At 39.0% G+C, this 21,837-nt stretch overlaps 1 protein-coding gene across 1 annotated transcript; it reads right to left on the reverse strand.

The window, feature by feature from the left end:
• Window positions 1–12,069: 12,069 nt before the first annotated feature.
• Window positions 12,070–21,513, reverse strand: LOC140949440 (uncharacterized). The gene is made up of 11 exons (XM_073398601.1): window positions 21,445–21,513; window positions 21,232–21,309; window positions 20,348–20,479; window positions 19,679–19,780; window positions 18,300–18,413; window positions 17,380–17,514; window positions 16,551–16,733; window positions 15,975–16,186; window positions 15,491–15,531; window positions 13,309–13,405; window positions 12,070–12,244 (listed from the first exon to the last, which is right to left on the reverse strand). The coding sequence occupies exons 1-11, from the start codon at window positions 21,511–21,513 to the stop codon at window positions 12,070–12,072; spliced, it is 1,338 nt and encodes a 445-aa protein (XP_073254702.1).
• Between the last annotated feature and the right edge of the window lie 324 nt (window positions 21,514–21,837).

Here is a 21,837-nt window from a genome sequence, read left to right on the forward strand (position 1 = left end):
CCTCAGGGTAGAAGTATTTGGGACAAGAGGTATGTTATGACTTTTTTGTTGTTAATTTCAATTTGGCGAGTTTCTGCTTCTGCTTACTGCTAAGAGTTCAACTCTCTTATGGTTTATTAATTAAGGCTTGGTGTGTTTACCGGCAATTTTTGTGATGCGTGGGAGCATATTTGAAGGATAAAGGTACGGTCAACTCTCTCGTAACAGAAATCACCATCAAACAGACACTTTTGCAGTTTCTTTTTCTCTGTCGTTCCTCAATTCCTTTAAAACTGGGACACTTAGTGCCAGTTTCGACGGTGTCCATATTGAACAGAATTGACAGAAACGTTATACACCTCAGACCATCTTGGAACAATCACATTGATAAACAATCCCACCAAAAGCAAAGTTCCTAAAAGAAAAACGAAGGACAAGAGCTCTCTCACCTAGTTATGTTAAATCGCTTTATGTGGTTCTAGTTAGATCACACTGTATTCAAGCCTAGACTCCGCTGGCAATCTATTTCAGAAATATCATACTAAATGAAATACTTCTACTCGATCTAACTTAAGCGCCTGTTTACATGGAGGTGGGGGACCCCAGGTAGATGAAGTAACCCGCCTGTCCATATAATCTCTCATTTCAATTTGATCACGTTTACATGATAGGAGGGGTGACCCGAGTCGGTAAGTGTGACGAGATTATAAACTCGCTTCGCGAGCAAAAAGATGGAGCTTAGTTTGATTATAGGGAGTTTAAGATACCACGACGGCGACGGCCACGAAAAAGTCACTCAAAAAGTGAATTTGCGTTCTTTTAATCTCTATCGCGATTACTTCAACTCATTTATTTTGTCAAATGCAAACCATATTCGAGTTCAGGAAGAGAAAGAAAATTTAGTCGTCGCTTGTTTACGTCCTCCATAAAACGTGAAATTAGGCATTTTCTCGTTGTAGTCGTGCAGTGACGGCAAAGAAATGTACAAAAAAACTTGATGCTCGTGCAGAATTGTTGTTTTGCCTATTCAAACTGTTGCTTTTCTTACGTTCGCGTTGTCGTCGCCTTCGTGGCATCTTAAAGTCCCTTATATTATAGCCTGACCCCCAAAATGTATTCAAGATTGAGAAGCAATCATTCCTGTATTGATTCTGTCGCACAATATCAACGCTTTATTGATATTTTATTTTTCCCTCCAAGATTTTTCCAGTAATGCCTTTCAAAAATACCAAGATCTACCAACCAGTGGAGTTGTTGATGTTGTGCAATTCACTATTAATGGAAACCAGTTTCTTGCCTTCGCCAAACCTGATACCGACGTATTTAACACAGAACCATTCATCTACAAGATGAACAACTTTACTGAAAAATTCTCTCTCTACCAAACTATCAATACTACGGGAGGCACAGATATGCAATATTTTACAATTGCTGATACACATTACCTTGCCGTTGTCAATTTCGAATCTGGATCTACACGGCAAGTGAAGTTAGTTATTTATCAGTGGAACGGACAATTTTTTGTTGTATTTCAAAACATAACGTTGTATGGAAATGGAGAAACAGACTTGAAGTTCATGAAAATAGGGACTGAACCGTTTCTAACCATTGTAAATATGTACTATCGATATACTCTGTATTGGATAGGATTTGAAATCTATAAGTGGATAAACAACTCGTTCGGTAGGTATGAGGTGGGGGGAGCAAAGGTGCAAGCACATGCACTCTATGGAGCTTCCACGGAATTTGTAATTAAGAATGAAACGTTTGTTGTTATTGCCGCGGGTAATAATTTGTATGTGCTCAAGTGGATAGGGGGACTGTTCCAATTTTTATCACCTGTCACACCTATACAGTTGACGTATGGAGCACGAGATGTGAAGTCGTTTAAAATGAATGGTCAAATATTCCTTGCAATTGCAAACTATGAAGATGGAAAGAAATCCAACATTTTGAAGTGGAATGGAAATTGGTTTGTCCCATACCAGTCACTTTTTACTACTAAAGCCATTGCCTGCCATCCATTTGTGATGTACAGTGAAACCTTCCTAGGTGTAGTCGATGCTTATGGAAAGTCATTTGTGTATCGGGCCATTGGATCAAGGTTCTTCAAGTTTCAAGAAATTTCAACTCAGTGGGTTCATGGTATGACGTCATTTGTGCACGGTGGTCACACCTACCTCGTTGTTGCAAAAAATACAAGCACAGTATACAAGTTTAAATAAATGTTACCTAAAAACATTAATTTTATACAGCAAAGAATAAACTGTACGTGTAACATGGATATGTCAACGTTAGGTCTGTAGTAATTGATCACTAAATAAGAAAACTCCAATAAAATAACAAAGGAAAGCTGCATTTCAAGGCTTTTTTATAACTCATTTTAGTCAGTACCAGCCTTAACTGATACAAGATAAAACGTAAGATATCAATAAACAAAAGATAGCCTGCGAGTACAGCCGTCTCTCTTGCTCCTCGCCACTAGGGACGTTTTGCGGGGAGTTAGAGACGTCTGCGATTCGGCCCTAAAAATTCCATAATCATGGCGCAGATTTGTTCGGCTTCTGGTCAACGAGCGTTGATTCGTCGACATAGCATTTTTATTTTTTCAGCTGTTGGTTAAGAATGAAAGACCAAAGACAAAAGATCACAAAGATCAAATGAAAACGCCATGTACCTAAGCATTAGAACTTTTCTACGGTTTGTTCGGAGAAGAACTCAAAACTTTACGATAATAGACTAGGAGAACAACAGAACAATATGACCAATATATTTCTTCACCAAAAAAATGGAAAAGTTTTACACTGAATTTCCAGATATAGTCTTGTTTGTTTTGTTTTGTTTTTTCACGTCAAGTTCTCTTTAACGTGAAGCATATGCTATTTAACAATTATTCCACGAGGGCGCGTTGGATATGAGATGATAGATAGCCAACGAGGCGCGTAGCGCCGATTTGGCTATAATCATCTCATATCCAACAAGCGCGAGTGGAATAATTGTTTTACTAAAATGCCCACGAAATCTCGTTGAATCTCCCCGACTAGAATAAACCTGAAAAGACAAGGGACTTGCGCTATTCACATGTCACACGTCTATCAAAACTGTCAACGCGCGAACCGACTCGCCTGGACTGCATGAATGAAAAATCAAAACAATGTAGCGATGAACATTAGTTTTTTAAAAAACTCATCGGGATTCTAGGATTTTACACAGCAAAACAGCTAAAAAAAACCTGCCAGATAATGTGAAGGAAAAGAATTTTTAAGTGATAGCCGTCGAAATTACTGTGAATTTGGATTTTCGGTGCAGTTATAAAAGTAAGAACAACGGAGAAAAACTATTACCTCGGTCGCTTGTTATGAAGTTGTTTGAAGCCACAAGCTGGTTTTGCTGAACGAGAAAAGAAGCTACGTGAAAATGCCTAATTTCGTGTTTTATGGAGGACGTAAACAAGCAACGACAAAATTTTATTTCTCTTTCTGAGCTTGGATATGGTCCCTTGAAATTCAGCTTCAGGAGGGTTCGCCTACATTTAACAAAGTAATTGGGTACGAATAATCGCTATGAAGACTGAGAGAACGCAAACACACTTTTTTAAGCGACGTTCTCGTGGCCGTCGCGTCGTTGGATCTTAAAGTCCCTATTGTTAAATAACCACCGTGACGTCATGTCAATACGATCTATAGAACTGAGTGGAATCCAATTTGATCTGTAATCATAACTATAACAAAATTGTCAAATCTGATTGGCTATCAACTGCCCTGATTTCAGCCTTAATAGGACAGTTAAATAGGACAGTACGCGTCATGCCTAAGTAATTGGACAGTATGCGCCATCACGCGCGCGCTTAAATGGCTTTTTTTTTCACTGTTAGCAAAAAAATCTCTGAATTTCTTGCGTTTTGATTAAAAAAAGAGCCTAACATATGACAAATTTTGTTAAAGTTATGATTAATTGGTAACAGAACTTCGTGTCGTCCAATTCGGACTGTAATCATACTCGTGATTAAACAAATCGGACTCCCGCTACGCGGTCGTCCTATTTTGTTAATCACTCGTATGATTACAGACCGAATTGGACTCCACTCAGTCCTGTTACCATTACTAACCACAACGAGTGATCAATAAAATCGGACGACCGCGTAGCGCGAGTTCGATTTGTTTATTCATGAGTATGATCACAGACCGAACTGGGCGACGCGAAGATTTTTTGTGATATTTAAAGCTTTTAATTTTTAAAATTAAAACACAAGATATTCCGAGAGTTTTTTCGCCAGAAGTGAAAAAAAAAAATCAAGTGTGTGCGCACGATGGCGCCCACTGTCCAATTACTTAGTCATGACCCAGACGCTACGTTGGTAGTCTCGGCGTTAAGGATCATGGGAAAGTTCCAAAAACACAAAGGCACAAGGGAAGGCTCAACGTGAAATGCGAAGAGCGCTTCCCGTGTTTCGTCTTTCCCATAACCCCTTGTGCTGCCACTTCCCTCGAAAATCCCAAGAACCACCTAGGTACGAGGTAGCTTGAGTAGTGCTTTCGCGTTTGTGCGCTCTTCCACCGGAGTGAAACGTTTAAAGCGTTTCTTGTTTTAATCAGTTAAACTAAGTGGAAACAAGGGCAAGGATGTATCGAATACTTTGTTATTGTAACTATCTTTTAATATTTTTTTTCTCAAAATAACGAGCTTCTTATCGCTGAAAACGCTTCGCGCCTGAGCAACTTGTTTACTTCAATTTATTCGAAAAAGCACCTAAAAAAAATATCACTTTATGCCAAAAATATTAGGTATGGAGCATACGCGCCGAGGAAGAAATTTAAATATCCACCCTAATGTCATCCTCGGAGACCCAGGGGCAGATAGTGGGGGCGAGGGAAAGTCTAAACGGGCGGAAAAATAAGGCACGAAGAAAGGTAAAGAACGGCGAGAAGAGCCCCTGGGGATAATGTCTTACCAGACCAGTTCCAAACGGTCGCCGCCGTTCTGGCTTCTGATTGGTGCCAGAAAACTTGTGTTTTTCTGGCACCAATCAGAAGCCAGAACGGCGGCGACCGTTTGGAACTGGTGTGGTAAGACATTGTCCACAGGGGCTCTTCTGGCCGTTCTTTACTTTTCTGTCCCTGGGTCCCCAAGGATGCCCTAATGTAAACGTTAAAAAATAATAGGATTAAATAACAATTATTCACCGAAGTGGAGGTGGCTAGTCCTGGATATTTACCGAACTGCGAAGCAGTGAGGTAAATATCCACGACTAGCCACCGACACTGAGGTGAATAATTGTTTTAGTATATACTAACACAGTGAGATAATTGAGCACAAAAATGACGATTTTTAACTCAAATACTGCTGCCAACGATTACAATTTTGGCGCGTGATGACCGGGCGGCCGTGGCCGTCGCTTTTTCTTGCCGATAATTAAAACTTTTGAAGGCATTTGTTTAGCTCTTGCGGGGAAATTTCTTCAAAAGGAGTTGTGAATTCTTTTTGTATTTAAAATCCTTCTGTAAAAAAAGATTATTAAATTTAGTGTTAAGCTTATTTATGAACAACTCAACTAAATAAAGTGAGCAAGACTTAAACTTAATTTGCATTAGTAAACAAAAAACTTTTTCACCGGTTTTATCGATAAATTCATGTCAAAAAGACAAAGCTTTACCTGCTAAAACTTCCAATCCGATCTTCGTCACCTTCTTCGTGTATTTCAGAAACAGCTTGCTTGATTAGTTGTGAAATTTCTTTGTTTGTTTACGGCAGCAAACCGGGAAGGCATTTTGCTCGCAACTTACGCGAGTTTGGCGTCGCTCGCTCGGAGGAACTGGAGGTGAATCAGTGAATAGTGCAGGATATTCACTGATTGAGTAGCCAATCAGAGCGCGCGAAAAACACTATCCACTGTTTTAGTATATACTAAAAGTGCTTATTCAATCGAAAAGTTGTTTCTTTTTACGTTTCTTTTTCTTTTCTTCTCATAATTAATTATTTTTAAAACTATATGCATCGTTGTAAAAATATTTCCATCATTTTTACTCTCTATTTTGGCCTGTCACTGGAGACCTGCCGTGTGGTTCTTTTTAGCTTTTTTAAGTTCTCGTGGACATTTCCACTTTGCGGATCCAGCTTCAGAGCCTTTCTGTAGTATATACCGTCTTGCTCGTGTTTCCCCCATCTGTGATATAACACTCCTGTCAAGTAAACAAAAACGATAGCGTTATATCTTGGAATTAATTTGAGACTGCGTTTATGCACAGATATAGGTTACTTCAAAGCAACAGTAGATAATAACCGAACGGTACGACTAGCTATTTCATTGGTGTTAGCTATTACTGTAAACACTTGTAAAGCATAATAAACTTTGCCCGGGAAAGCCGAACATGCTCAGTAGCGTTTACTTCAATGGTTACACTTTATAATCGACGTTAAGCTGCGATCAGGCCTCCTTTTTTTCGGGGAAGAAGGAAATTCGGCGGACAGGTAAAAGTAAAAGAAAGAAGGACCGCCTTATCGCAGGTTAAATCGACCTATACATAGAGGATATTGAACGGGGGCCCGAAGATATGAATTTTATTTTCGAGTGGCAAAACAATATTTTACGAACGAGCGCAGCAAGTGAGTAAAATATTGTTTTTGCCAAGAGAAAATAAAATTCATATCTTCAAGCCACCGTGTAATGTTCTTTTTATTATATAGACAAAAAGACATCGATAAAATAATAGCTAGAGGGAAATGACCGAAATTACGTCATCGATAAACTCACGTTTGAGATTATGGAAAATAAACCACTCGGGTCCCGGATGTAGTTTTTATGAATTTTACGAGTGGTATATTTTCCAGTAAAACACTCGTGTCTATATAATAAAGCATAATAAAGACTACTGCAGGAAAATAAAGCTCAGAAACTTCATTTGAATGGTCACACTTTGGGATTTAACTCACAGACTCAGAAGTTAGTATCATCTTGAACATCATAATAAAGACACCAACAGCAAAGAACTGCTCAGTAGCTTTTATCTGAATGGTCACATTGTAGGATTTCATCCCCAGTTAGAACCACTTTTACAGCAAAATAACCAAAAAGAGTAACAACTCGAGGAATTCTTACCAAGATTTCCATAAATTTCCGCAGAATTAGGTTTTAGCTTCAAAGCTGTTAGGAAGTGTTTCTCAGCCTCCTACAAAAGAACAAATATTTATTCAACTTTACTTTAATTTCCCTCATTAAAGATTCGTACAGCATGCAAAGAAATGCAGGCTAAAAGGATGAGCGAACTTGAATACGCTTTTGGCTTCGCGTTCCTAACTTTAGCCTGCGCCACAGACGAAACTTAACTCTAGACTGTTCACAGTCCCCTATTTTCCTGTAAGATTGTCGAGACCGAGCGCTTTGCGTTACGGGCTGCCATCTTGCATGAGTGTCAAAACTACTTAGGGGGCGGGGGTGGTTTGGGAGGAAGAGCTATAATCTCTGACGCCCGCCCCCTTGGTACATTTGCAAATCAAGATGGCCGCCATTAATTGCAAGACGCGCTATATCTCGAGGATCTCACGGAAAAATAAGGGACTGTGAACAGTCTAACTTAACTCTGGTTAAGTCTGGTTACTAACTGGGGTTAAGATCACATCTGCGACGCAGGCTATACTAACTAAATGCAATTTAACATTCCTCGACATGTTGAAAAAAAGAGAATCAAATCCTTGGAGAGTTTTATGGGGCGAACATTAAGAAATAGATATGTGTCCATCATTCATCATGTGCAGCAGTCAATAATCAGCGATCTAACCAGATGCCAACTTATAGTCTCCACCCTCTCCTCTCTTCCTTTTTCTCTCTCCACTCCACCCTCCCCGGGAGCGTGTTCACAGCCTATACTATACATAAATTCATTAAGCACGAGAGGCGTTGCGTTTTAACTGATCCCTCTCCTCGCAAGAGGCAACTTTATTGAGGAGGGGGTGGGGGGGGGGGGGGCAGAAAGCGCGCGGGGATGTTTTCCCGCCTATTTTCTCCTCCAATTATACCCGTGTCCTGTTTATTTTACTCTTGAAATACCAGTGGAAGCCTCTACGGAGAACACAGAACTAGACCTAAAATCCCCTTTACCGCAGTCTTTGTCTGATCGTAGTGTAATTCTGTAACGAGTCACGTACCACAAACTCATCTTTCTGTCCGAGCATGTTAGCAAGGTTGAAATGAACTGACGGCTCGTTACGAATGTGGCTTCTAGCCTCTCTGATCACTGTTATCGCCGCATCTCTGTTAACTAAAAAGCGAAACCAGCCAGGCGTTACCTTAAAAATAAACTCGTCTGTCAAGAGACGTTACTTCGCACAATATTTTTTTTAGTACACCTAGCTGTGAGCGACCAACTAAAATGCCGGGATTGTGTGGTTGTCTAAGTGAGGTGGAGGCTTGCGGGAGTTTTGTTACTGGGGATCCGCCAGAAAAGGGACTGACTCATTTGAAGATCTAAGTAGGGGTAGGAGAAAAGTAATTAACTGAAAATGCCCTGCTATGCAAAAAACGTTTTTCAAAACTGTAGTTTAACCCTTGCAGGTTTTCCCACACCTTACAATAATTTCACTGTTTTCTTTAAGGAAGAGGCTAATTAATCAGGGGCACCCAACGTCAATTTTCGGAAAATATCTGTTAAGAAGACGATTTGAGATCTAGAATTTTCGGAACATTTGTTGTAAAACTTCTTGCTTGCCTGCCTCTCCTAGGATTTTCGAACATCTAAAAAATGGTCTAATTGCTCATTTTTAACGGATTTTTACCCTTAAAAGGTCACCTAGAATTTTGGGGAGCCTTTTTTCTGGCTGAAATTTTCGAAAAGGTAAGTTTTGATCCCTATAATTTTCCGATCACTAAACTTTCAGCTAGGAAATCCAAACAGCTGAAAAATTTTGGGGGGATAAAAATATGCCTATATCTACCGTTTAAATACTAAAATACGTTTAACAATGCTATGTTTAAGTGGTTTTGAACTATATTCTCGTTGGGTGCCCCTGAATTCTATTCTGGTTTGCAAAAGAAAAAAATTATCAGGGTTACCCACAGGCAAACGAATGCCCTTGCAGTGTTTCTGCTGTAAACTTTTACCCATGGACACAACAGAAAATTTTACAAAATTAATGAACTATTCTGGTTTATATAAAAGCAAAAAAATCACAGGGTTAAATCACAGGCAAATAAATACCCCAGTGTTTCTGCAGCGCAAAGTAAACTTTTACCCAAGGACACAACAGAAAATGTTACAACATTGATTTATTCTGGTTTGCAAAAAAAAAAATTATTAGGGTTAAATCACAGGCAAATAAATCCCCCTGTGTTCTGCTGCGCTAGGTAAACTACTACCCAAGGAGACACGCTTTTAGGTTCCGCACTGCGTTATGAAAATTGTTTTGTTTCCAAAGGTTATTACAATATTCAAACTTATTTACCTATTCTAGTTTAAAATGGAACAAACGCTGGATTTGGCGTTACTCCCTTCACGTCGGCTTCCGTTTCGGCATGTTTTCTCAGCCCGTTTTCCGGAAGTTGTGCTACTTGGGTGAGACGATCTCTTCAATCCAAGACCCTTCAACTCCTCATAACGGGAAAACTATCAGGGGTAGACCCGTGTAGACTCCAAAATTTACAAAGAGGTTGAACTAACGAGATGACCAAAATAATCCGATAAACCGCTAACAGTAACCAGCAATGAATCCAAGAGGAACGGCGAAAATAACACTTAAATCATCGTGGCGGCTTGCACATGACCGAGCAATTCAAACTTGTCTCCAACTCTCAAGAAAACAAAATATTTAAAGTAACGTAACTACTATCAAAATAAAGTGTTCCAACAACTTTTCATGGCGGTATAGTGTCAAAATTACCTACCCAAGCTTGGAATAAAGGGAAGATTTCATCATATACAACTCTGAAAACTCTACAAATAACGCGTTGTGATTGGTCGAATCTCGTGACGCACACCGACTGCGCGTCACTTAAGGTATGTGAGTTTGGGCCGCCTGTGTTGAAATGTGAATTGATCTGGTTTACTAAACCGAGGCCGCTTTGTTCTAAACAAGGTTAAGCTAATCCAGGGCTACTGCCGATTTTCAACTCTGTTTTAAAACTTAACGATGAAGACTCATGTAAATTCGTTTCCTCCTAAATCTTAACTTAGGCTGCCCCTGTACGACTAGGACGTGTAACTAATTGCCTAATTCCACGTGTTATGGAGGACGTACTGACATGCAACGACAATTTTAAAAGGACTCTTAATCTTCTTCAATAAAAACAACCATCACTAATTTTTTTGGCCCAGTTCTTCGAAGGCTGATTAGTGCTAATCCGGGGTTAATTCTTGATCCGCATTTCTTTTCCTTTTGTTCAAAAGCATTTAGACTTCCTACAAGTCAACCTCATGAGTTTCTTAGCGAGCGGCCAAGCGAGTGACGAAGTCACGAGAGAACAAAGGACTTTTTTGAAAGTCAAAAAAGTATTTTCCGGGTTAATTTTCTCAGTCTATTCTTTTTAGAGCATCCAATTAAAAAATCACATGCAAAAAGAATTAAACTGAATTACTTTTAAAGCCTTCATACCTGAATTCAAATTTCGCAATAACCCTGGGTTCGCTTAACCCACCTTTCAACAAACCCGCCCTGGTTAAGAAAAAAATTGGGAAAATGAAGCTTTCCGTTGAGTCTATTTTGTTAGACTACGCTGAATCCTTGAAGTTTCCCTAATACCATAAGACAGCCAAAATAGAGTCATATGTGCATTGGCGGAGAATTAGAGCTGTAAAGTGGAAAATTACTTAATAAAAATAATAGTTTAAAGAGGTAAATATGGTTAACGTGTTAGAACGCCTTCTTCCAGCCATTAACCCAGAAAAGCCTTTGCAAAACGTTATTTGGTCTTTCACCACACAGGGTGCCAGAGGTCTTTTTCTCATTGGAACCCGCGAAAGTGAGTCGCCAAGCTGCGAGAAAAAAATTCTCTCTCGCCGACCAGGCTCCGGTTGTTCAAAAGCTGGATAGCGCTATCCACCGGATAAATCACTATCCAGTGGATACGTATTAGGGATTGAAACTGATTGCGTTATCCACTAGATAGAGTTTTATAACCAGTGGATAGCTTTATCCACGTCTTGAACAACTGGGGCCAGCACTTTAGCACTTCGCAAAAAAGGAAAAATAGCGCCGCTATTTTTCCTTCGTCTCTTCCCATGAGACCCCACGCGCCTTAACCTAACCCCCAATCTTCTTTCACCCCCCAAAAAACATAAATAGCGCTGGGTAGGAGCCTGAGATATATCTATGACCGTGAGGTACCATGGCTTAAATGACGGACAAACAAAGGAGTACCGCGACGTTAATGACTTATCAGGTCATGCAGTCATTCATTGGTCAAACTATTTACATGATTACTAATTTGAAATGAGAAATGCCAAAGTATAAAGCAAGTCAAGTGCGGAACAATATTATTTTAATCATACTGATAGCGTTACAGGTATTTCAGCCAGTCTATATCTAATAAGGATTTTACACAGCATCAAGACAATAGTTAAATATGTAATCCCTAGATTCTTATTTAAACCTCTCCGTTTATAATTTACACTACTGACAGTAATAAATACGATCGTTTACGAAAAATTCGCCGTGCACTAAAAACAACTTCGGTGAAATCCAACATGACGGTTGATCTTCTCAGTTAGTGGCTAACTTTTAAGGCTCGTCATTCAGTTAAAACCTTAATCACAGTTAGTAGCTTTATACTTCTTTGATCGCATACGCTGATTGTTGGAAATCCTACTCAGTCCCGCTTTTTTTTCTGCGTGTAAGGTTAGTCTATGCTAGCCTAGTAAAAATCTTAACACGCTGTAAGGGAGATTTACATTCCTGGATGATAGGCTCCTGATTAGATCTGGAGGGCCTTACTGTTACACTTTTTCTTTCTTTTTTTTTTACACTTAAAGCTCTTTTTTTGTTTGTTTTAATTCTTTCAGTATTTTCTTAGCTTAGTTTTTAAGTCAATAATTATGCATTTAATGTTTATAATCGTTCCGTCTTAAACTGTACGATTATTGGGGATGCTCCTTCTTCTCCATATTAATCAGAACTAGCCTCAGGTGGCATGTTGTAATACGGACGATCTTCATTGTGTTTGTTTACATTCAAATATGGTGCATCCCTTTCCATTATCGCCTCCAGTTTTTCGATCAAACGGTAGAAACTGGGACGAATGTAAGGGTCTTCGTTCCAACAGTCAGAAATCAGCTCATATCTGTGATGAATAGGAAAAAAAAAAATAGAATCATTCAATGCTAATTAACTAGAGCTCCAGTCAATTATTAGACCGTGTCAATATATAAGCCACTTTATAGCTTGTGTGTTTTGTTTTCGCAATAGAGGTCCCAGGGGAATTTGACCCTTTGTCTACTATGCATACATATGCACTTGAATAACACGAAATTTGAAAGAAACAGTTCCTTGGAGTATTATCACATGACCTGTATTGGGAAACAAAACATACAAGCGAAAGGGGTCTATTGGAATGAAAGAAAATTTTTTAGTAGGAAATGCCTCTTAGCTTCATGAAATGAGACCCGGGAAGGCTCCGCCCCGAGATCCAACCCCTTACCATTTTGTATATTATTATTTTTTGACAGAGAACGTACCCCTTTGCTATACACTCTATTGATAAGTGGCACTGTACCCCTTTCACGATCTAGTTCAGAGAACTTTTTATCCCTTTTAACAGCTGTAAAAGCATTTCCTTTTAAATATGAGTTAAATCACGAAAATAGAAAATTTATTTTCTCGACTTTTTCCTTACCAAAAATTTTTCTGTAGCCCTCTTAAGTCATTTTACAGACCGAAATGACATATTTTCCTTTCATATACTTCGGATAGCGAAATTCCTGTACTAGAAGACGGAGAAAGGTACTTCGTTCGGGCGGAGCCTGTCCCTACAGGCCGGTATAAGGAGTACTCCCCCCGGGCCCAGGAAAGGGATTAACTTAATCACTACTAATAGTGCTTTTATTGGCCATAAAGCTTGGAGGGTTTAGAGCAAAACTTACAATGTGTTATCTGCTTTATCTGAAATGGCAAATGGTTTTGAAAATGTGGTCTAGTTGTTTCCTTGTTAAAAAAGTGAGGATCTCAACAAATGTTTACCCTTGCCGTCCGTCTGGTCAGTATTTGATATGATCATAGAGTGCGTTAACATATTTGACAAATTCGTATGTTGCAACGTTCGCTGTGAATTGTAACTGAACAGAGGCACGGAAAACTTAAGTTGAATCTAATTGTTAATTCTAAGACGACCCTGATCAAGAAACGTACACGTCATCGGAGCACATGTCAGGCTTTTCCATGCGATAACCAGTACCGAGCAGTCGATACAGCTCTGAGTTGGTCAGCGTGGGGTATGGTACGCCTCCTGACGATTGCAAGAAAGAAAACAAATGATTACATATCGGCAACTGAATACATGCAATTTTTCATTAGATAGATTTCTATTTAAGATGCCACAGTCGATTGTCACTTCTCCTCATATATACTCAATAAGGCCATTTTGCAAAAATCGGTGATTGAATGGAGGTCGGATAGCCAGTGCAGTTAAATGTGTCATGAAAGAAGGCAGGGTGATTAATGATAAGGCGCTTCTCGTTTCCAGCGAACAAATGTTTGCAAAGTTAATGTATTGTCACTTATTATTCATTCAAAACATTTCCTTGTTTCTGATTGGTTAAAACCACACGAATAATTCACCATAAACAGCTACTGTTGACCAAATTTGGTAAGAACTTTGTCATAGTGAATCAATGACGTCAAAATGACGTCAAAAGTGCAGCAAAATTGCACTATTGAACCGTTTACTGAGAAAACTTTGGGACGAGCTTGAGTTGTTTGTTAGAACAAAATGGCAGAACTGTCGCGGAACATGCATTTTACTTGTTTCATGGCGAAATATTGTCTAAAAACATCGTAAGAACAGCAAGAAGACAACTCGACAGAGTTGGAGTATATTTGTAGACCTGAGCAGACCTTTCCGATAAAGATGCATTATGGATAGTTAGTAAGCAGTCGCCGTAAAGTGGTTATCGGTTTGTGCGCAACACGTATATTGTCACCGTCGAACCTCTCTAATACGGACACCGAAGGGACAGAGCGAAGTGTCCGTAATAGAAAGGTGTCCGTATAAAAGAGGTCACAACGATGACGTCACTTTTATGACTCCACTTACAGTTTTAATTGTTCAGTAGCTAAAACCAGGCTTACAGTCGACTTTAAACTGCATTTAAAGTCACTAATTCACAGTACAATGACACTGTCTTTCAGTAGCATACAACATAGTACATCTCGGCAACAGACACATTACTGTTTTAAAACGAAACGAGCTAAAGTGCAATGCTGCATGTTAAAAGTTGTAACGTAAATTAAAGCACAATTCTGAAAGCGTCTTTTAATTTCGCTATTTTGCAAGTGTAGAAAACACTAACTAGAGGTACAAAATGTAATAGGAAAGATCTTTATGCTATCTGTAGTGATTCAAGCCTTCAAAAAGTCGATTATGTTCCTCTGTACACCTTTCACAAATCGTTGTTTGGTATACAGCGACTGGGCTTTATATCACTTTGCATAGCTATATAGCACATCAGCCAGACTAGACGGGATTCACCCTGTGCAGATTTACCTGATCGGGATTCGGCATTCGCCTGATCTCCGCAGTGTCCGTAAGTAATAAAGTCCGTAAGATTAAGTGTCCATTGTTCGTATTAGAGAGAGTCCGTATTATAGAGGTTTTCTTTTTTATATAAAATATATGAGAATTTTGTCGGGACATTGGAAACTGTCCGTAATAGAGAGGTGTCCGTACCGAGAGGTTAGACAGTATATCGACCGAGGTTAACATGTTTTAGCTCGTTTTTAAACCGGTGGAATTATTTTGAAGGAATAATAAAACAATTATTGAATTCGGCTTTCGTAGGATACGAAGAATTAAGTAGATCTCGGATGGTGTTATCCACCTCGGCCGATAACACCCTCCTACACCCTCCTCGATCTGCAGAATTCTACATATCCTACGAAAGCCGAATTCAATAATTGCTAAATATGCTTTTTAATTATCATCTAGGAGATGTCTTACAGCTCTTAATCAATTAAGACAGAGCCCAGATCAGACAAAAAAATTCCAACTTGCCGCAAATGGAACATTTAAGACACATTTTTTCGCCCCTCCTGGTGGCAGTTGCCTTGATAACAATCGTAACAGTTAAGCCACATCCCACCATGGCAAAAGCGGGAAGGTGGGTTCAGGTACTGTCGCCTTGATTACCTTGGAAGGCTGAAAACTTTGAAGTGAAACAATTATCCTGTGGGTCGTGCATGAGTTTTCAACATTTTGACATCATTTCTACGGTCGAAAAGAGTCATGGACCACGAAATTTTTTTTGTTGATCTGTCATTTAACCTCAAATTTAAGATGACAAGTATAAACTGCAAAATTATACCGTCCACTCACCCAAGGTAGCCATTTCCCAAAGAACAACACCAAAAGACCAACTATGAGAAAAATCAAAGAGGTTATAAATATGTACAGATTCACGGCATTTAGATTGTTTGGAAAACTATTGTTTATTGCCCTATTTATCTGTTGTCTCCTTGTCTTTGTCATGGACGAGCCCAAAAATGCGTGTATCTCTTGAGTTTTGGATATAATTGGAAAACTGTTAAGGACTGGAAGAATCCTTTTTTAGCAGCTATACTTTAGACACGGATGCCTTCAATACTATGATTCCATATTTGGGCAAACAATTTTCCGTGCTTCTAATTGGACGGCTAAAAACCCTAGCATGCCATTTTCTATGAACAAATAAGGGGAATTTAGGCGCTTAATCGGAGTTATATGCTTCTGTAACTTTTACGGGAACTAAAATTTTGAGAAGCGATTCAGTAGAAAAGTTTCAATAGTTTCCTTCTCAAGGGAGCGGGAATCGTGAACTCACACATCACTTTTGGTGGTGTAAACGCCTTGATAAAGTGATTCTGGGGCCATCCACTTCACAGGAAGTTTTTTGGACTTCGCTGAGTTGCTCACTTCATCATAGATTTGTCTCATCAACCCAAAGTCTGACACTTTGATCTGGTTGTCATAGCCAACAAGGACATTACGGGCAGCAAGATCTCTGTGAACAAGATTGTTTTCGGCGAGATGATTCTAACAACAAATAAGCAACGAAAGAATAATTAAAATTATGTCAAAACATAATAACGGTGGTATTCCGAACACTTAGTAATTAAGTATAGACAAATGAAAAGTAAATATCGGCACTGATCTGACTCAAACATTAACGTTCAGATGCGTAAAGAAACGAATTTAGCCGAAACTGGGTCAACCGATCGACTAAGAAGATTTTTCATTTTAATGAAATAAATAACTGTACTTATATCTAGAAAAACAACCAATTTATTTATCTCATCTATTTCATGCTTATAAAATGTTGACTTTTGAATTTTTCTTTCCAAGTTATACTCAGAATCAGAATCAAATCAACATTATCCAAAAAAAAAAGATTGGTTACCATTCCTTTAGCTATCTGCCAGGCAAATAAAAACAGTTGTTCCGTAGAAAAGTTCTCCTCTTCGTTACTTAGATCCTCGTCTAGGTTTTCGATTGAAAGGGACATCGAGGAAGCTTGACTTTTTCCTGGTGATGCTGATGTGCTGGTTAGCAATTCTTTGTCGGTTACTTTGAATTGCTCAGTCTAGTTAAATTGATAAAAAAGTAACTATCAAATATTGGTTTAGCTTGAAACAGCATAACTTTCAAGTTACTTACCTTGTTAGTAAATAAGTAACCAACCGCTAGAAAGATTTTTAAAAAAAACTGACATAATTTGTTGTTGCCAGACACTAGGTATTATCTATGAAAAGTAACTTTAAAGTGACAAGTTTAGAGCGAGATAACAGGTACCCTGGCTCTATGGGTCTGTTCTCAAAATATAAAGGACGAATTAACCCTGCCCCCCACAATTTGAAAAATTTTACGTGGCCTCAGCGCACTATGTTTACGGGAAAACCTCTGGCACCTCCTGGCACACACTGGGGTTTGGTTTACAAACATCAGACACACCATCTAGACGACTCCTTATAAAAGCCATCGTTCTTGAAATGACAATCCCAAATCTGAAAATACCTCAAGAGAATATGAAAGTGGGACGTTGTGACGTAATTCAAGACAGCACAGGATAGGTACGCGAACGACGAAAAACTTCAGTGGCACAGGGAAACACAGATCAGGTTGTGTTCTTCTTACGTCAAACCTAACATAATGAGGTGCTCTGGTGGCATTTTTCTTTAGTAGTGAAAAGTCATTGTGGTGTTTTTATTTTCGTCTTACAGTAAACCTACTTCCGTGGAAGTCGATGGAATCACTTCAAGAACGGCATCTTTCTTGTTTTGTGGCGGAGAAACTGCAAAGTTTACTTGGTCCAGGTGGGCAGATTGTTCATCTTCCTTAACTTTATTCTCAACGGGGAAACTTTGCTAAACGATAAAGAAAATGGCGAAGGCATTTACAAGTAGAAAAAGTGTTACCCAGTACTGAAAATAACGCAATCATTAAATCATGGAGTCAAGGTTAGATAGACTACTGTATCTTTATTACTATTAGTGAGTCCTAAATTGCAATCGCCCGAGCCCCCATACAAATTAAACCTTTATGAAAGGTTCCACAACACCGATTCTCACTCCTGAACAACACCAATTTCAGCACTGAAGCACACGAATTTGCTCCACGGCATGGCCAGTACCTTACGCATGCGCACAACAATATCATCGGGGCAGTGGCACCATAAACAACTATTTCGCCCATGTTGGGCCTCATCAGCATGGCATTACCGTCGAGCCGATGAACGTACAAAGCCGTGTATCAAAGGTTCTTTACTACTGAGGCGAGTGAGCGTGCAAGAGCACTCCATACGCTCAGTTGTTATGTGTGCCTCAGTGCTGAAACTGGTATTATTCTCACTCGTTAGCTTGGGGTATATGTGCTAAAACGATGAAATTCCACTGGCCCAAGAACAAGACTTTAGAGCAGAAATTTAGTGGGCAGCAAAAGATGAAATTTGTCTTTATCTCACGTTCGCAATTCGCAAACCCCAATATTCCATTCCCCAGTTAACAGTCGCTTGTAACGCGATATCTTTTCAAATAAAGGTCACGTTTAGCGTCACCCAGAGCACGAAAAGATAAAAAAAGGTATAACATTATTTCCTACTTTATTAATACATGACAAAAGGCCGCCTAAGGCTTAGGCACTTCCTTCTTACTTCAGACAAACTATGAGTGGCCGGCGCCATGTCCTGTGTGACGTCACCCTGGCGTAATGAGATCATTTCCATGGTCACTTGTGCCTTCTTCGAAAGTTTACTTTCCTCTCTTTCCTGTAGGTGAAAGATATGCAAATTAATCCGCACTTCTTTTCGGCGAAAGCGTTTGTCTTGTCAAGGATAATTTAACTAAAAGTGGTAGTTTCTTGGTGTTGAGGATATAGGTGCAATCACCAAATGACGTAACGCCAAAGACTGAAAGTCACTGAGCGATACCCACAGCACCAAGCAATAGCTAACCAACACTAAGAAACACCCCTAAAGGAAGACATGTTTGTTGTGCCTAAAAGTAGGTACCCATGTGTTCTCACCTAAATTGGATTGTGCCACCTTGAGGGAAAATACTCACCAGTTTTTGAAAATCGCTCAAAATATACCTGTGGACTCATTAGGCAGACCTGCCAAGATTTATGGAATGTTGCACGCTTGGGTGCTTCGATTGATTGTATTCTGGTATAGGAGTGACCGAGAGAGATTGCTCTGGTGAAACCTTTCATCTCATCAATAGTCACAGGGCGACTACTATAACCGGGGTTACCTAGACGAAGTTGACCGATTGGATGACAGGAAAATAACAATACTTTCCGAGAAAGTTAGTTGTCAATCATAATAACCACGACAAGAAATCAACAACATGGATCGAGTTCAACCAATTATAACCTAACGACGTGACGTTTTGAACCCTAACTGAGGAGTCCGTTAGAGCGTTGAGGGAGGCAAAAAATGTAAACGTCTGGTATATTGTGTTTTATTGCAAAGAGCGGCAATGGTAGCGAAGAAATTGCTGGTAGATGACAAAATAACAACCTGTGTCAAACAAATACGTCTCCGGGTGTTATATGAAAAGTTTTGGATTGAAAAACATAGTCTGGTGAAACATTCTGCTTTCTTGATAAACGTTTGCTATCAGTATTTAAATTTAGTCCTTCGAGTAACTTATTATTTCCTTACGACCTACTGATTGGCCCACAACCAACTTTCTTGGAATGTATTGTTATTTTCCTGTAATCTGATTGGTCAACTTTGTCTAAGTGGCCCTGGTTACAGCAGTTGTACTATATAAACATACACTGAAAATTCTTTGTCAGACGGTATTGTGGACCTAATCAATGACTCGATCAGCATATGATTTCTAGAGGTTTCTCGTTGGCTTATTTCAGAGCACGGTCAATAAAGGTGTTGACTTTTTCTTTCGCGGAAAATTGTTACTTATTTCTCAGCAAATTTCCTCATTGTCTTCATGCCTTATCCACGTTCAGATAATTAAATTTAAGAAAAGTGAAATGAAATAGTCGAAATAGTCAAGTATTTCCTAGTACAAGATGGCCTTGGAAAGTCGACGCCAGCTCTTGTCGGACCTCATCATTGCTTTCTTCTGATAACAGAGTCAGTTCTGATATTTCATGCGATTGTTTGCTTTCCTGCGTGGAAAAATAAAATTGAAAATAAAAAAAATACCTTCATATATAAGTCTACTTCTGGCCGTTCTCTCTGTCGCGCAAAGCTGCAGCTGTATCATAGAGAGGTAGCTCAAGACATTTTCTCGAAAAAAAACTAAGTGCATTTTTAAGTACTTGTTTCATCCGTCTTTTTGTCTATTTTCGATGTAATTGTTAATTGTTTAACTATTGTCAGTTTTTAAGGTAACCGTTAGGTAGCAAAATGTCGTGGAATGTTGTACTCCGTTTAAGCATGCCTTAAATTTGCATTCGGCTGTATCTATAACGGGCATTTAGACCTATGATGTATTGAAGACTAAAGATAAAGAATCCCCATATAAACAAAACTGAAAGAGAAGAATTCTACAATCTAAGTAAAACATTCTAAATCTTTCATTTTTCAAAACGTCTTTGTAGTTGACTTTTTTCAAAAAGTGGTGATGCTCTGTTCCCGAAAAGTGAAATTATTAGAGACAATTCTAACATATTAAGCACAAATAAACTAGAATTAAAATATTTTAGCCCTTAACTGGCTGATTAGGTTCTTACTTCGTTGTCGAGATAACAAGAGGTCGACGCTGTGTCCCCACTGGTATCCTGTAATAACGGAGTCTTTTCCATGCTCACTTGCAATTGTGTTTTCCCCGCTTGCTTAATCTGTTCCTTAGCCACTTTGCTAACCTGAGTGAAGGGAAGCAGGAAAATGAGTCTTTCACAGACACGCCGTCAAAAAATAGAGTCCGACCATTCAATTAATGAGAGATGAAAGGAGATGAATATGCAAACATTCTTGCCAAGATTCATGTCTGAGAGGCTTCTTGTGTGACAGATATTCTCATTAACTGTGTTACCCATATTTATAGAGCTTTGCAATTGTATGGAGACACCATGTTGGCGTCCCTCTGCATGAGGAACACTAATATAGCGGCCGGAAAATAACAGAAACATATGTCACTGAGTTTTGCCATGAAGCAAGTAGACATCTCTAGAGCTCGTAAAAATTAAACTTAATACTTACTCAAATACAAGGAATGTTCGCTATAGCAAAATCTCCAAATAAAAAGTCAGTCTTTTAACCTTAAAAGGTAAAGGCTTTCAGGACAGCGGCCATTAATGTTGCCTCATGAAATAGTTAAGAAATTCAAACTTGTTCTATCACAAAAAGAAGAACCATTTTGACCGGCAACATTGCAAAAATTATACGTCTTCAGCTGCTCTAATAGCTCGGTAAATTAAAACTCAGAAGAGGCTAAATAATTCTGTATTTTGAGTTTTGATTACGCCACGTGCAAACCACGTAGCAATAATCAGATGAGTAGGTTGGATAGGTCAACCGGACTAAAATATAATCAAACAAGCAGTCTAGAGAATAGTAGAAAGTTTTACAACAGAGCTAGTATGGAAAGTTAGAGACAATTTAATAACAAGCCTACTTGATCCCTGGTCTCTCCATGATCTCTCGGAGCCTCTTTGTCAGCATATGATCTCTGGGAGGCTTGAATTTCCATGATCTAGATTAATCAATCAAGTATATAAGTCGTATAACAATTCCTGATAGCACAACAGATTCGAAATTTTGTCTCCCTGTATTTGTTTCACAATAATTCACCTTTAAAATAAATGTAGAATTTTGTTCATCTCCTTACCGCTTTTCTTCTGCGGCGTAACCACGTCAGCAGGTCACCACAAGGAACGTATTCTATGACTAGGGACATTTTGTCCTGAATCGTGCAGCACCCAACCATGGATACAACGTTCTTATGTGAACCCAACAGTTTCATCTGCTCAATCTCAAACGTGAACTCTGCTTTCTGTGCTTTAGATGGATCATCTAAAGGCAATTGAATATACGACATTGCCTTTTTTATGTTGCAGTGACAGCATTATAAAGTGATAGATTTTGCATTTGCGAAGTTATATACTTCGTCTAATTTTTATCACACCCCACGCATGCTTTGAGGCGCAAAGTACAGATCTATTCCACAGTGCAACAGAATGTCGAGAAATATTCAGGCATTTCGTATTATACTATTCAGTTT

The sequence above is a fragment of the Porites lutea genome, chromosome 10 (assembly GCF_958299795.1).
Source record: "Porites lutea chromosome 10, jaPorLute2.1, whole genome shotgun sequence".
Taxonomy (NCBI): Eukaryota; Metazoa; Cnidaria; class Anthozoa; order Scleractinia; family Poritidae; genus Porites; species Porites lutea.

What these genes read in the sequence shown, in the direction of transcription:
- LOC140949440 (XM_073398601.1), bottom strand. Translation starts at nt 21,513, where the DNA reads ATGTCCCTAGTCATAGAATACGTTCCTTGTGGTGACCTGCTGACGTGG. An exon ending in CGACTTTCCAAGGCCATCTT is followed by an intron (nt 18,414 to 19,678) that starts GTACTAGGAAAT and finishes TTTCACCTACAG; the next exon opens with GAAAGAGAGGAAAGTAAACT. An exon ending in TTCCATCGACTTCCACGGAA is followed by an intron (nt 16,734 to 17,379) that starts GTAGGTTTACTG and finishes CAATTTAACTAG; the next exon opens with ACTGAGCAATTCAAAGTAAC.